The sequence below is a fragment of the Phycodurus eques genome, chromosome 11, assembly GCF_024500275.1.
Source record: "Phycodurus eques isolate BA_2022a chromosome 11, UOR_Pequ_1.1, whole genome shotgun sequence".
Taxonomy (NCBI): Eukaryota; Metazoa; Chordata; class Actinopteri; order Syngnathiformes; family Syngnathidae; genus Phycodurus; species Phycodurus eques.
This window is the reverse complement of record NC_084535.1, coordinates 26,294,901-26,311,333: the sequence shown is the minus strand read 5'-3', so window position 1 is coordinate 26,311,333 and position 16,433 is coordinate 26,294,901. Positions and strand designations below refer to the sequence as shown.

Sequence of the window (16,433 nt, the reverse complement as noted above, 5' to 3'; positions counted from 1 at the left end):
AGGGAAGTCTGGGTGTCCCTGCTAAAGCAACTGCCCCCGCGACCCGACCCCTATAACCGGAAGAAGATTGATGGATGAACAAAAAACATTTTTTTAATGTTTGTACCCTAGTAATTGATTATTGGATTTTACACACGACTTCAACTTGACTAGATCTTAGTAAAATTTAAATTTTTACATAATTAGATATTTTATTTGATGTACAACCTCTATTCCAATGCATTTGGGACGTTGTCCATCCATCCATTTTCTGAGCCGCTTCTCCTCACTAGGGTCGCGGGCGTGCTGGAGCCTATCCCAGCTGTCATCGGGCAGGAGGCAGGGTACACCCTGAACTGGTTGCCAGCCAATCGCAGGGCACATACAAACAAACAACCATTCGCACTCACAGCCTACGGGCAATTTATAGTTTTTCAATGAACCTACCATGCATGTTTTTGGGATGTGGGAGGAAACCGGAGTGCCCAGAGAAAACCCACGCAGGCACGGGGAGAACATGCTAACTCCACACAGGCAGGGCCGGGGATTGAACCCGGGTCCTCAGAACTGTGAGGCTGACGCTCTAACCAGTCGTCCACCGTGCCGCCTTGGGACGTTGTGTTAAAACATAAATGTTCAATGTTCCTCAATTTACAATTAAAAGGAATTTAGGGATTTCATCATCTGCAGTCCATAATATCATCAAAAGGTTCAGAGAATCTGGAGAAATCACTGCATGTAAGCGGCAAGGCCGAAAACCAATATTGAATGCCCGTGACCTTCGATCCCTCAGGCGGCACTGCATCAAAAAACGACATCAATGTGTAAAGGATATCACCACATGGACTCAGGAATACTTCAGAAAACCAATGTCAGTAAATACAGTTCGGCGCTACATCCGTAAGTGCAACTTAAAACTCGACTATGCAACGCAAAGGCTATTTAACAACAACACTCAGAAACCCTGCCAACTTCTCTGGGCCCGAGCTCATCCAAGATGGACTGATGCAAAGTGAAAAAGTGTTCTGTGGGCCGATGAGTCCACGTTTCAAATTGTTTTTAGCAATTGTGGTCGTCGTGTCCTCTGTGTTAAAGAGGAAAAGAACCGTCCGGACTTTTATGGACGCAAAGTTCAAAAGGCAGCATCGGTGATGGTATGGGGCTGTGTTAGTGCCAGTGGCATGGGTAACTTACACATCGGTGAAGGCACCATTAATGCTGCAAGGTACATACAGGTTTTGGAGAAACGTAGGCTGCCATCCAAGCGACGTCTTTTTCATGGATGCCCCTGCTTATTTCAGCAAGACTATGCCAAACCACATTCTGCACGTGTTACAACAGTGTAGCTTCGTAGTCAAAGAATGTGGGTACTAGACTGGCCTGCCTGCAGTCCAGACCTGTCTCCCATTGAAAATGTGTGGCGCATTATGAAGTGTAAAATACAACAATGGAGACCCCGTACTGTTGAACAGCTGAAACTGTACATCAAGCAAGAATGGGAAAGAATTCCACCTACAAAGATTCAACAATTAGTGTCCTCAGTGCCAAAACGTTTATTGAATGTTGTTAAAAGAAAAGGTGATGTAACGCAGTGGTAAACATGACCCTGTCCCAGCTTTTTTGGAACGTGTTGCAGCCATAAAATTCTAAGTTAATGATTATTTGCTAAAAACAATAAAGTTGATCAGTTTGAACATTAAATAGCTTGTCTTTGTAGTGTATTAACTTAATAAAATGATTTGCAAATCATTGTATTCTGTTTTTGTTTAACAAAATGTCCCAACGTCATTGGAATTGGGGTTGTATATAATTCTTGCATTATCTTTATGTACTTTATTCTTGTATGCAATTTTCAACTTATTTAATTGAGAGTTGTATTAAAGTATCATCTAACTTATACAGAGTGGGTCAGGAAGGACAGACATTTTTGAATAACTTACAAAATACTAAATGGTAGCTGCAAACAAATTTGATTGACATCAATGTGTTGGTTTTGTCTGTTTCTCTCTCCAACGTTGCTCTGTTGATTTGGGTGACTTCCACGCAAATAGCTTCCTTCAACTCGTCCAGTGTTATGGGGGCTATGCGCATACACCCGTGCCTCGAGGTGTCCCCACAAAAAATAATCACACATGGACAAATCAGCCGACCGAGGGGGGCCAAGGAGTGTTCGAAAACCTGGAAATGAGGACAAAGAACGGCCGTTGATGCTTTGGCTATGGGGTGTTGCCCCATCCTGCTGAAACCACACGTTGGATAGGCATGTGCCTTTGTCACAATTCAGGCACAAAGAAATTATTTATCATCTCAGTGTAACACAGATTATACAAGAACAAAGACCACAGACCAAATCAACAGAGTAATGTTGGAGAGACTTTCATCAACGCCTTCAAAAATGCATCAATGAAAACGGACACCACATGATGGAGGTGGTTTTCCACCCTTGATTGTCTCAAATACTACTTAAAAAAAAAAAAACACACTGTCAATAAAATTTATTTGCAGCTACCATTTATTATTTTGTGAGTTTTTAAAAAACATCTGTCCTTTATGCCCCGCCCTGTATCATTCACTGATCTAACTTATATAATTCTTTCTCTCTATTTAGATCACTGAGAAGTACCATCACAGTGAAGCTACCGGTTATCTTCTAGAGAAGAAGGGAGACTTTTATGGAGCATTTACAGTTTTGTTGGAGGTATTATAATTAATAGAAAATACCTAACGGGAAGTAGTTGTTCATCTCGTCCAGCGGTGGCCAGCCAGTCAGAGGCTAAGAGACACAATTTTTACTGTATTATTGCAAAGAGCCGCATCATTCACAGGGCACACACGGTGCGATCTGAGATTTCGTTCTATAAATTCTTTGTTAACAGGGGTTGGGAGGGCAGGGGGACTGCCAGGGGTCCAGGACAGTTGTGCCAGTATTCCCCCGTTTGATGCTCCTGGGCACACAGAAACTGCCCCCATCTCTTCCACTCATTGTCTCGCTCTCTCTTACACACACACAAACCCCTGCTCTGCCATAAATTACTATACATGTCACTCATTAACATGATCGTGACAAACATTGACTCCCACAGAACTAAGACCACAGGCCAGTCATTTTCAACAATGAACGCTGTGTGCACTGGCTCAAAAACTCTGTTCAATGTTCAATTCATGTCTACAAACATCCATCTATCCATCCATTTTCTACCGCTTATCCGAGGTCGGGTCGCGGGGCAGTAGCTTTAGCAGGGACGCCCAGACTTCCCTTTCCCCGGCCACTTCATCCAGCTCTTCCAGGGGGATCCCGAGGCGTTCCCAGGCCAGCCGAGATACGTAGTTTCTCCAGCGTGTCCTGGGTCGTCCCCGGGGTCTCCGTGGGACGTGCCCGGAACACCTCACCGAGGAGGCGTCCGGGAGGCATCCGAATCAGATGCCCCAGCCACCTCATCTGGCTCCTCTCGATGTGAAGGAGTAACGGCTCTACTCTGAGATCCTCCCGGATAACCGAGCTTCTCACCCTATCTCTAAGGGAGAGCCCGGACACCCTGCGGAGGAAACCCATTTCGGCCGCTTGTATCCGGGATCTCGTTCTTTCGGTCACGACCCACAGCTCGTGACCATAGGTGAGGGTAGGAACGTAGATCAACCGGTAAATCGAGAGCTTCGCCTTTCGGCTTAGCGCCTTCTTTGCCACAACGGATCGATACAAAGTCCGCATCACTGCAGACGCTGCACCGATCCGCCTGTCGATCTCCCGTTCCATTCTTCCCTCACTCGTGAACAAGACCCCAAGATACTTGAACTCCTCCACTTGGGGCAGGATCTCATCCCCGACCTGGAGAGGGCATGCCACCCTTTTCCGACTGAGGACCATGGTCTCAGATTTGGAGGTGCTTATTCTCATCCAAGCCGCTTCACACTCGGCTGCGAACTGCTCCAGTGAGAGTTGGAGCTCACGGTTTGATGAAGCCAACAGAACCACCACAATACTGAGGCCACCAAACCGGACCCCCTCTACGCCTCGGCTGCGCCTAGAAATTCTGTCCATAAAAGTTATGAACAGAATCGGTGACAAAGGGCAGCCTTGTCAGAGTCCAACCCTCACCGGAAACCAGTCCGACTTACTACCGGATATGCGGACCAAACTCTAACTCCGGTCGTACAGGGACCGAACAGCCCGTATCAGGGGGTTCGGTACACCATAATCCCGAAGCACCCTCCACAGGACTCCCCGAGGGACACGGTCGAACGCCTTCTCCAAGTCCACAAAACACATGTAGACTGGTTGGGCAAACTCCCATGCACCCTCGAGCACCCTGCCGAGGGTGTAGAGCTGGTCCACTGTTCCACGGCCAGGATGAAAGCCACACTGCTCCTCCTGAATCTGAGATTCGACTTCCCGACGGACCCTCCTCTCCAGCACCCCTGAATAGACCTTACCAGGGAGGCTGAGCTGTGTGATCCCCCTGTAGTTGGAACACACCCTCCGGTCCCCCTGGGGTGGTGGGGGACCACCACCCCAGTCTGCCAATCCAGAAGCACTGTCCCCGATGTCCACGTGATGTTGCAGAGGCGTGTCAACCAGGACAGCCCCACAACATCCAGAGCCTTTAGGAACTCAGGGCGAATCTCATCCACCCCCGGGGCCCTGCCACCGAGGAGCTTTTTAACTACCTCGGTGACCTCAAACCCAGAGATTGGAGAGCCCGCCTCAGATGAACCCACACTCTGCTTCCTCATTGGAAGGCGTGTCGGTGGAATTGAGGAGGTCTTCGAAGTATTCTCCCCACCGACTCACAATGTCCCGAGTCGAGGTCAGCAGCGCCCCATCCCCACTATACACAGTGTTGGTGGTGCACTGCTTTCCTCTCCTGAGACGTCGGATGGTGGACCAGAATTTCCTCGAAGCCGTCCGGAAGTCTTTCTCTATGGCCTCACCGAACTCCTCCCATACCCGGGTTTTTGCTTCAGCGACCACCAGAGCTGCATTCCGCTTGGCCAGCCGGTACCCATCAGCTGCCTCAGGAGTCCCACAGGCCAAAAAGGCCCAATAGGACTCCTTCAGCTTGACGGCATCCCTCACCGTTGGTGTCCACCAACGGGTTCGGGGATTGCCGCCACGACAGGCACCGACCACCTTACGGCCACAGCTCCGGTCGGCTGCCTCAGCAAAGGAGGCGTGGAACATGGTCCATTCGGACTCGATGTCCCCCGCCTCCCCCGGAACATGAGCAAAGTTCTGTCGAAGGTGGGAGTTGAAACTCCTTCTCACAGGGGATTCTGCCAGACGTTCCCACAGACCCTCACAATACGTTTGGGCCTGCCACGTCAGACCGGCAACTTCCCCCACCATCGGAGCCAACTCACCACCAGGTGGTGATCAGTTGACCGCTCCGCCCCTCTCTTCACCCGAGTTTCCAAGACATGCGGCCGCAAGTCCGATGACACGACCACAAAGTCGATCATCGAACTGCGACCTCGGGTGTCCTGGTGCCAAGTGCACGTGTGGAGACCCTGATGCTTGAACATGGTGTTCGTTATGGACAATCCGTGACGAGCAGAGAAGTCCAATAACAGAACACCGCTCAGGTTCTGATCGGGGGGCCGTTCCTCCCAATCACGCCCTTCCAGGTCTCACTGTCATTGCCCACGTGAGCATTGAAGTCCCCCAACAGAACAATGGAGTCCCCAGCAGGAGCGCTCTCCAGCACCCCCTCCAAGGACTCCAAAAAGGGTGGGTACTCTGAACTGCTGTTTGGTGCATAGGCACAAACAACAGTCAGGACCCGTCCCCCCACCCGAAGGCAGAGGCAGGCTACCCTCTCGTCCACCGGGGTGAACCCCAACGTACAGGCGCCGAGCCGGGGGGCAATAAGTATACCCACACCTGCTCGGCGCCTCTCACCGTGGGCAACTCCAGAGTGGAAGAGAGTCCAACTCCTCTCGAGAGGACTGGTTCCAGAGCCCAAGCTGTGTGTGGAGGCGAGTCCAACTATATCTAGTCGGAACTTCTCGACCTCACACACCAGCTCGGGCTCCTTCCCTGCCAGAGAGGTGACATTCCACGTCCCTAGAGCCAGCTTCTGTAGCCGGGGATCGGATTGCCAAGGTCCCCGCCTTCGCCCAGCTCACACTGCACCACAGGTGGTGAGCCCATGGGAAGGGGGACCCACGTTACCCTTTCGGGCTGTGCCCGGCCGGGCCCCATGGGTGCAGGCCCGGCCACCAGGCAATCGCCTTCGAGCCCCACCACCAGGCCTTGCTCCAGTGGGGGGCCCCGGTGACCCGCGTCCAGGCAAGGGAAAGCGAAGTCCATTGTTTGTCGTCATCATTAGGGGTCTTTGAGCCGTGCTTTGTCTGGTCCCTCACCTAGGACCTGTTTGTCATGGGTGACCCTGCCAGGGGCATAAAGCCCCAGACAACTTAGCTCCTAGAATCACTGGGACACACAAACCCCTCCACCACGAAAAGGTGACGGCTCAAGGAGGGGGATTCACAGTTTACATGACAAACATTTACTTCTGATCGGTTAGGGAAAAGGAATATTCCACCCCTATGAAACCAAATGAAATTCCATCCGGATTCGGTATGTTTATTTCTATATGGAGCATTTTCATCATGGGAAATTTTGGAGTTTGGTCCGAGTGTTTCCGGGTTGCCTGGCAACAGGCAGTAGAGCGCGATGTGCACATAAGAGCTTCATGAAACCAGTCAAAGAGCCACATGTGAATCCCGAGCTGCGGGTCGGCCAGACCTGACCTCGTCAAATAATAGGAATCGGCATTATTTAAATTAATTTTCTGAATTCATAACAAATATGTCTGAGGGTTAGGGAATACGGTTAATTTTTTTCAAATGTTGCAATTGTGACAGAACCACAAAACTAATTTATTTTCTTGCTGTTTGTCTCGACGACCAATATTCCTTCTTAGGCATTAAAAGCCCAGCTTTGTCTACTGACTGCAGACCCCACCAGAGGGCAGAGTGAAGATGAGAAAGAAAATGAGTCAGCTATATTGAGAAGAATAGAAAATTCACTGAACAACCTCGTTGCCTTGGGTCATCGCAACTCTCAAAAACTCCAACAGCCACAAATCAAGGTAATTTCTATTTGTTCCTCAACAGTATTTTCCACTATGTACAGTTAGTTTGGAAAGGGGGGGGGCTAGGTGTGGCGAAGTGACAGGGGAGGCATGTGACCACTTTGGCAAGGTTTAGTGCTCTGATCCCACTCTGGTTTAATACACTTTCCCTTCCCTGGCACAAGGTGGGTGAGTTCCCTGCATGAAAACAATCTTGTCTTTTGTCATTTTAAAGTAACCTTTGCAAAGAGAGAGAGGGAAAATGGAAGTTAGACAGCTCATGGCAGCTACCGCCCTCCACTCTGAAGCACATGGAAGGGAGGACGCAAAAGGGAGCAGAGCTACTCAAGGAGGATGGCTTATCTTATCTCAGCCTTGAGAAAAAGGGGGACTGGTACGGAGCAGATTACATTGAGCCAGGATGAGGAAAAAAAAAAAACAAGCTGGTAGGTACATTTGCAAAGTTACACAGGAATTATGGAGATTTATGGAACAATAAACGCATACAAACTATATTAATTTTGCCACCACACCCACCCTTTTTGATTACACAATAAATCAAACAAATTTTAAAAAAATTAAGTACTAAGCAGCCAAACCATTTTGAGATTATACGGATACACTGCAGTGTAGAGTGACAAGAAGTATTGGCCCCCTTCTCAAATTCTTATATTTTTGCATAGTTCCCCCACTTTAATGCTTAAGATCATCATCCACCCATCCATCAATTATCTTCCGCTTATCCGATGTCGGGTCACGGGGGCAGTAGCTTTAGCAGGGACACCCAGACTTCCCTCTCCCCAGCAACCTCAGCAAGCTCTTCCGGGGGGATCTCGAGGCGTTCCCATGCCAGCCGGGAGACATCGTCTCTCCAGCGTGTCTTGACTTGTCCCTGGGGTCTCCTCTCGGTGGGACGTGCCCGGAACACCTCACCAGGGAGGCATCTTAATCAGATGCCCGAGCCACCTCATCTGGCTCCTCTCAATGTGGAGGAGCAGCAGCCCTACTCTGAGCCCCTCACGGATGACCGAGCTTCTCACCCTATCTCTAAGAGGCAGAGCCAGGACACCTGTGGAGGAAACTCATTTCAGCCGCTTGTAGCCGGTTCTTTCAGTCACGACCCACAACCCGTGACCATAGGTGGTAAATTGAAAGTTTCGCCTTTCGGCTTAGCTCCTTCTTCACCACAACGGACCGATACAAAGTCGGCATCACTGTAGACGCTGCACCGATTTGCCTTTCAATCTCCCGTTCCATTCTACCCTCACTCCTGAACAAGATGCCAAGATACTTGAACTCCTCCACATGGGGCAGGATCTCATCTCCGACCTGGAGAGGGCACTCCACCCTTTTCTGACTGAAGACCATGGTCTCACATTTGGAGGTGCTGATTTTCATCCCAGCACCTTCACACTCGGGTGCGAACCGCTCCAATGAGAGTTGGAGATCACGCCTTGATGAAGTCAACAGAACCACAACATCTGCAAAAAGCAGAGATGCAATACTGAGACCACCAAACCAAACTGCCTTCCACTTGGCCAGCCTGTACCCATCAGCTGCCTCAGGAGTCCCACAGACCAAAAAGGCCCGCTAGGACTCCTTCTTCATCCCTCACTTATGGTGTCCACCAACGGGTTCGGGGATTGCCGCTACGACAGGCTACAGCTCCAGTCGCCCGCCTCAGCAATGGAGACGCAGAACATGGTCCACTCGGACTCAATGTCCCCTGCCGCCCCCGGGACGTGGGTGAAGTTCTGCCAGAGGTGGGAGTTGAAACTCCTTCTGACAGGAAATTCTGCCAGACATTCCCAGCAGACCTTCACGATACCTTTGGGCCTGCCAGGTCGGACCGGCATCTTCCCCCACCATCGGAGCCAACTCACCACCAGGTGGTGATCAGTTGACAACTCCACCCCTCTCTTCACCAGAGTGTCCAAGACATGCGGCTGCAAGTCCAATGACACAACCTCAAAGTCGATCATCGGACTGCGACCTAGGTTGTCCTGGTGCCAAGTGCACGTGTGGACACCCTTATGCTTGAGCATGGTGTTTGTTATGGAAAATCCGTGATGAGCACAGAAGTCCAATAACAGAACACCACTCGGTTCTGATCGGGGGGGATCCTCCCAATCACACCCTTCCAGGGCTCACTGTCATTGCCCACGTGAGCATTAAAAGTCCCCCAGTAGAAAGATGGAGTCCCCAGCGGGAGCGCTCTCCAGCTCCCCCTCCAAGGACTCCAAAAAGCAAAAAAAGGGTGGGTACTCTGAACTGCTGTTTGGTGGATAGGCACAAACAGTCAGGATCCCTCCCACCACCTGAAGGTGGAGGGAGGCTACCCTCTCGTCCACCGGGGTGAAACCCAATGTACAGGCACCGAGCCGGGGGCAATAAGTATACCCACACCTGCTCGGCGCCACTCACCTTGGGCAACTCCAGAGTGGAAGAGAGTCAAATTCCTCTCAAGAGGACTGGTACCAGAGCCCAAGCTGTGTGTGGAGGTGAGCCTGACTATATCTAGTTGGAACCTCTCGACCTCACACACCAGCTCGGGCTCCTTCCCCTGCCAGAGAGTTGACATTCCACGTCCCTGGAGCCAGGTTCTGTAGCCGGGTGTCGGATCGCCAAGGTCCCTGACTTCACCCACCGCCCAGCTCACACTGCACCCGACCCCTATGGCCCCTCCCACCAGTGGTGAGCCCATAAGAAGGGAGACCCCATGGGGGCCCCATGGGTGCAGGCCAGGTGTTCGCCTTCGAGCCATACCTCCATGCCTGGCTCCAGAGGGCGGGCCCCAGTGACCCGCGTCCGAGCGAGGGAAAACGACATCCAGTATTCGTACTCTTCATAAGGGGTCTTTAGCGTCCTTTGTCTGGTCCTTTACCGAGGACCTGTTTGCCATGGGTGACCTTACCAGGGGCATGAAGCCCCAGACAACTTAGCTCCAAGGATCATTAGCACACACAAACCCCTCCACCACGATCAGGTGACGGTTCTAGGAGGGGTTAAGGTGACGGCTCCAGGAGGTGAGGTAAATGGTGATTGATTGTTTGAATTCACCAATAATGGAGGGGTTTTGAGCATGCACAGCCACTGCATTTCAGTGGGATTCAAGTCTGGACTTGGACTAGGCCACTCCAAAACCTTTATTTATTTATTTTTTTTAAGCCATTGAGATGTTGACTTCGTGGTGTGTTTTGGATCGTTATCCTGCTGCAGAAGTGTGCTTGAGCTTGAGGTCACAAACTGATGGCTGAACAATATACAAAAGTGTAATAATTTGAGAAGGGGGGCAATAACTTTTCAAGGTACTCTGTTATCAGAATCAGACTCATCTTTATTTTCCAAGTATGTCCAAAAAAAACACACAAAGAATTTGTCTCCGGTAGTTGGAGCCGCTCTAGTACGACAACAGACAGTCAATTGACAGAACACTTTTGAGACATAAAGACATTGAGAAAAAGAGTCACTCAGAAATAAAGGGTTGCTAGCTATCTGGAAATGCCGGTACATTTTCTTTATTTATTTATTTTGACAATTGTGCAAAAAGATCCTCTATCACTTAGAGCAGTTAGAATGACTAATCTTGCAACAGTCCGGTGCAATGACCATTGTGGAAAGGACGCCGAGACTTCAAGGAGTCTATGCAGTTTAAAGTGACTAGTAGCGCGATAATCTGGGACAATGTTGATTGTGCAAATGTTGCAGATACTCCTCAGTCAGTGTACTACAGTGAGTGCACGAGTAGTATATACCATATGGGATGATGGTGGAGCGTTTGAAACAGGATGGTACTTCGCACAGATCCAGAGATCTATTGAAGATCTGTGTGAAGACTGGAGCGAGCTGGTCCGTGCAGACTTTGAGGCAGGATGGGGACACAAGGTCCGGGCCTGCCGCTTTGTTAATCTGTTGTTGTTTGAAGATGCGTCTCACATCCTCTTCATGGATGGACAACGCAGAAGTCAGAAGTGTGATTGTGGTCGATGGTGCGGCTAGGTGGGTGTGGGGTGTGAAAGTGTCCTTTTCAAATCTGCAGTAGAATGTATTCAAGTCGTTGGCTCGTGTGCTATTGTTCTCAGTTTGGGGGGATCGTCGCTTGTAATTGGTCAGCGATTGTTATGCATGCCAGACTGATTTGGAGTCATTAGCGCTAAACTGTTTTTCCAACTTTGCTGCATAGTTCCTCTTTGCAATGTTAATTTCTTTCGTCAGCAGGTTTCTAGCTCGATTATACAGGGCCCTGTTCCTGCTTTGATATGTGTCCTCCTTAGCTTGGCAAAGTTGCTTAAGTTTGGCAGTGAACCACGGCTTGTTGTTATTGAAGGTGCGAAATGACTTTGTTGGTACACACGCCTCTTCATAGAAACTAACATAGGATGTGACAGTGTCCGTATATTCATCCAGGCTGCCAGCTGAATTTTCAAAGACACTCCAGTCTGTGCAGTCTAAACAGCTTTGAAGTTCCATCTTTGCTTCATTGCTCCACTTTTTCACTCTTTTCACTGTAGGCTTCGCGCATTTAAGTTCTTAGCGTATGTCAGTATTAAGTGAATTAAGCAGTGATCAGACGAGCCCAGTGCTGCACGAGTTTTGGCACGGTATGCGTTACTTAGCATAGTATAGCAGTGGTCTAAAATGTTATTTTCCCTGGTGGGACAGTCGATGTGCTGCTTGTATTTAGGGAGTTCGTGGTTGAGTTTAGCTTTGTTAAAGTCCCCAAGAATAATGAGGGGTGAGTCCGGGTGTTTGTTTTTTTTTCAATTTCGTTTACTTGTTCGGCAAGCATTAGCTTGAGGCGGAATATAGACACCAGCCAGAATTAAGGATGCAAACTCGCAAGGCGAGTAGAATGGCTTAGAGTTCAAAAACAGCGTCTCCAAATGCGGGCTGCAGTGTGTGCTGAGCTCCGTGACGTCCGTACATAATTTTTCGTTGATATAGAAGCATAAGACAAGAGCGTGCAAAATCCTCTCGGACCCTCCACAGCTCTTCCAGCTCCTTCCCTCAGGTAGGCGCTACCGATCAATGAAAACTAGAACTAGCAGACATTCCAACAGCTTCGTCCCTCTTGCAATCAACTTCTTCAACACCTAACCTACAATTCCATTGCAACATGCTGGCAATTTTTTGTCTTTTTGTCTTGAGTTTGTTGTCACATTTCTGTCGGGCCAATTATATATTACTCGTGCACTCACTGTCGTAGTCTCACCACGCTGCACTATTTGCATATCTGTTGTTGACCAATACTGGCCACTCATGCCAGAGGAGCATCTGATCCATTTGCACACTGACTGAGGAGTATCTGCAACATTTGCACAATCAACATTGTCCCAGACTATCGTACTACTAGCTTGAAGTCTCTGCGCCCTTTGCACAATGGTCATTGCACCGGACTATTGCAATATTAGTTATTCGAACTGCTCTTAAATGCTAGAGGAGTCTGCATCTTTTTGCACAATTGTCAACAAAAATAAAAAATAAAAATAATGTATCGCCATTACCAGATTAACTAGCAACCCTTTATTGCTCAGTGACTGTTTTTCTCAATGTCTTTATGTCTCAAAAATGTTCTCTGTCAATTGACTGTCTGTTGTCGTACTAGAGTGGCTCCAATTACTGGAGACCAATTCCTTGTGTATTTTTTGGACATACTTGACAAAAAAAGATGATGATTCTGATTCTGATATCCCACTACCTTTTGTTTTCCCTGATGATTCCATGTCGCGGTCTGCCCTGTGAAGATGGAAGCCGGGAAGCATGACGGCACCATCGGGTACAGCGTCACAAAGCCAAGTCTCCGTAAAGCATATGGCGGCGGAACATCCGAAGTCTTTACTGGTCTTTATCAGAAGATGAAGCTCGTCCATTTTGTTGGGTAGGGAGCGTAGATTCGCGAGGTGGATGGACGGAAACGCCAGTCTGTATCCTCTCTTGCGGAGTTTTACCTGGAGGCCGGCTCGCTTCCCTCTGTGGTGTCACCTCCGCCTCCATGCGCCAAAGACCGCAGTCGCTGCTCCGGTGAGTAACTCAGGGAAAAAACTGAGTGGATTTGCGAAAGTTGGTGAAAGAAAGTCTGGAGTAGCCTCCTTGATGCTTAGCAAGTCTCCCCTTGTGTAAGTGCGTCATCTAATGTCTCCAAAGACGAACGAAAAAAACAAAAACAATACTCGAGCGCGTAACCGAGGCGACCACACGGGTAGGCGCCATCTTGCAATGTTATTTATTGAATTGTAACGTCTCTTTGAGTAAAACAACAAATGGTTAATGTTGGTGTAATCACGTCAAAATAGCTCTACACGGTGGCGTTTGCTCGGCGGAAGTTCCGCCTACACGCACATTCATTCAATCATATGCGACCAGCAGCCGCCACATTATGGATGAAGACTGAAGGTGCTGCGCTATCGTCACGTGGAGCTTTTTCTCAAAAATGTCGTCAAAGGGCTAAACATTCAGAATGGCACCCATGCAAGATAAAATGGGAAACACCTGAAGATAGTGTTAGGAAGCACTTATTAAAAATGAGCAGAAAGATCAGAATCAGAATCAGAATCATCTTTATTTGCCAAGTACGTCCAAAACACACAAGGAATTTGTCTCCGGTAGTTGGAGCCGCTCTAGTACAACAGACAGTCAATTTACAGAACACTTTGGAGACATAAAGACATTGACAAAAACAATTGTGCAAAAAGATGCAGAGTCCTCTAGCACTTAGAGCAGTTCGAATGACTAATATTGCAATAGTCCGGTGCAATGACCATTGTGCAAAGGGCGCCGAGACTTCAAGGAGTGTATGCGGTTTAAAGTGACGAGTAGTGCGATCATCTCGGACAATGATGGTTGTGCAAATGTTACAGATACTCCTCAATCAGTGTGCAAATGGAGCAGATCCTACTCTGGCATGAGTGGCCAGTATATGCAAATAGTGCAGCATGGCGAGACAACTACAGTGAGTGCACGAGTAATACATAATTGGCCCCACAGAAATGTGACAACGAACTCAAGTCAAAAAAATTCCAGCTTGTTGTAATGGAATTATAGGTTAGGTGTTTAAGAAGTTGATCGCAAGAGGGAAGAAGCTGTTGGAATGTCTACTAGTTCTAAGTTTGCGTTGATCGGTAGCGCCGACCTGAGGGAAGGAGCTGGAAGAGCTGGTGACCGGGGTGCAGACGGTCCGAGAGGATTTTGCACGCCCTTGTCTTAGTTCTGGCAGCGTGCAAGTCCTCAATGGTGGGTAGGGGGGTACCGACAATGCTTTCAGCAGTTTTGATTGTCCATTGCAGTCGGAGTTTGTCCTTTTTTGTAGCAGCACCAAACCAGACTGTGATGGAAGAACACAGGACTGATTCGATGACCGCTGTGTAGAACTGTCTCAGCAGCTCCGGTGGCAGGCCGTGCTTTCTCAGAAGCCGCAGGAAGTACATCCTCTGCTGGGCCTTTTTGAGGACGGAGTTGATGTTGGTCGCCCACTTCACGTCCTGAGAGATTGTAATTCCCAGGAACTTGAAGGTCTCGACGGTTGACACAAGGCAGCTGGACAACGTGAGGGGCAGCTGTGGCGAAGGATGCCTCCTGAAGTCCACGATCATCTCTACCGTCTTGAGCGTGTTCAGCTCCAGGTTGTGTCAGCCGCACCACAGCTCCAGCCGCTCCGCTTCCTGTCGAAATGCAGACTCGTCACCGTCCTTGATGAGGCCGATGACAGTGGTGTCATCTGCAAACTTCAGGAGCTTGACAGTCTGGTTCGCTGAGGTGCAGTCGTTCGTGTGGAGAGAGAGAAGAGCAGCGGAGAGAGGACACAACCTTGGGGCGCCCCAGTGCTGATGCTGCGTGTGGATGAGGTGGCCTCCCCCAGCCTGACCTGCTGTGTCCTGCCCGTCAGAAAGCTGTAAATCCACTGGCAGATGGCAGGTGAGACACTGAGCTGGAGAAGCTTGGTTGAAAAGAGTTCAGGGATGATGGTGTTGAACGCTGAGCTGAAGTCCACAAATAGGATCCTCGCGTAGGTCCCTGCACTGTCGAGGTGTTCTAGGATGAAGTGCAGTCCCATGTTGACTGCATCATCCGCAGACCTGTTCGCTTGGTAGGCAAACTGCAGGGGGTCCAGCAGGGGACCTGTGACACTCTTGAGGTGGTCCAGCACGAGACATTCAAAGGACTTCATGACCACAGATGTCAAAGCGACAGGCCTGTAGTCATTCAGACCAGAGATTGCAGGTTTCTTGGGGACTGGAATGATGGTGGAGCGTTTGAAACAGGATGAAACTTCGCACATTTCCAAAGATCTGTTGAAGATCTGAGTGAAGACTGGAGCGAGCTGGTCCGCACAGACTTTGAGGCAGGATGGGGACACATGGTCCGGTCCTGCCGCTTTGTTTATCTTCTGTTGTTTGAAGATGCGTCTCACATCCTGTTCATGGATGGTTAACGCAGAAGTCAGACGTGTGGTTGTGGTCGCGGGTGCGGCCGGGTGGGTGTGTGGAGTGAAACTGTCCTTTTCAAATCTGCAATAGAAGGTATTCAAGTCGTTGGTTAGTATGCTATTGTTCTCAGCTTGTGGGGATCGTCGCTTGTAATTAGTCAGCGATTGGAATGCATGCCAGACTGATTTTGAGTTGTTCGCGCTAAACTGTTTTTCCAACTTTGCTGCATAGATCCTCTTTGCAATGTTAATGTCTTTAGTCAGCTGGTTTCTAGCTCGATTATACAGGGCCCTGTCCCCGCTCTGATATGCATCTTCCTTAGCTTGGCGAAGCTGCTTAAGTTTAGCAGTGAACCACGGCTTGATGTTGAATGTGCGAAATGATTTTGTTGGTACACAAACCTCTTCACAGAAACTGATATAGGATGTGACAGTGTCCGTATATTCATCCAGGCTGCCAGCTGAATTTTCAAAGACACTCCAGTCTGTGCAGTCTAAACAGCTTTGAAGTTCCATCTTTCCTTCATTGGTCCACTTTTTGACTGTTTTCACTGTAGGCTTCGCACATTTAAGTTCTTGCTTGTACGTCGGTATTAAGTGAATTAAGCAATGATCAGACGAGCCCAGGGCTGCACGAGGTCTAGCACGGTATGCGTTTTTTACCGTAGTGTAGCAGTGGTCTAAAGTATTATTTTCCCTGGTAGGACAGTCGATGTGCTGCTTGTATTTAGGGAGTTCGTGGTTGAGTTTAGCTTTGTTAAAGTCCCCGAGAATAATGAGGGGTGAGTCCGGGTGTTTTTTTAAAATGTTTTTTATTTTGGAAACTGACTGATCTGTGCGTTGGACAACCGTCATTGAATGTGCGTCACGCAGTGCAACGAAGTTAGGCACTGTATCTTGGTTGTTTTGTTTTTGCTCTTTATTAGACTGACAAAACTGAGAATGCGCTCACTGGTGAT

At 49.0% G+C, this 16,433-nt stretch overlaps 1 protein-coding gene across 5 annotated transcripts in view; it reads left to right on the top strand.

Annotated features, from left to right (window-relative positions):
- Positions 1-16,433, top strand: part of vps8 (VPS8 subunit of CORVET complex) — a 253,578-nt gene that overhangs the window by 193,257 nt on the left and 43,888 nt on the right. For 3 of the 5 annotated variants that reach the window (XM_061690460.1, XM_061690459.1, XM_061690458.1), the window contains 2 exons: positions 2,588-2,677; positions 6,903-7,070. The exons of 1 other annotated variant lie outside the window; for it this stretch is intronic. In XM_061690460.1, the coding sequence (XP_061546444.1) occupies positions 2,588-2,677; positions 6,903-7,070 (258 nt within the window). The remainder of the gene's footprint in view (positions 1-2,587; positions 2,678-6,902; positions 7,071-16,433) is intronic. One more of the 5 variants, XM_061690461.1, reaches the window with a different exon arrangement.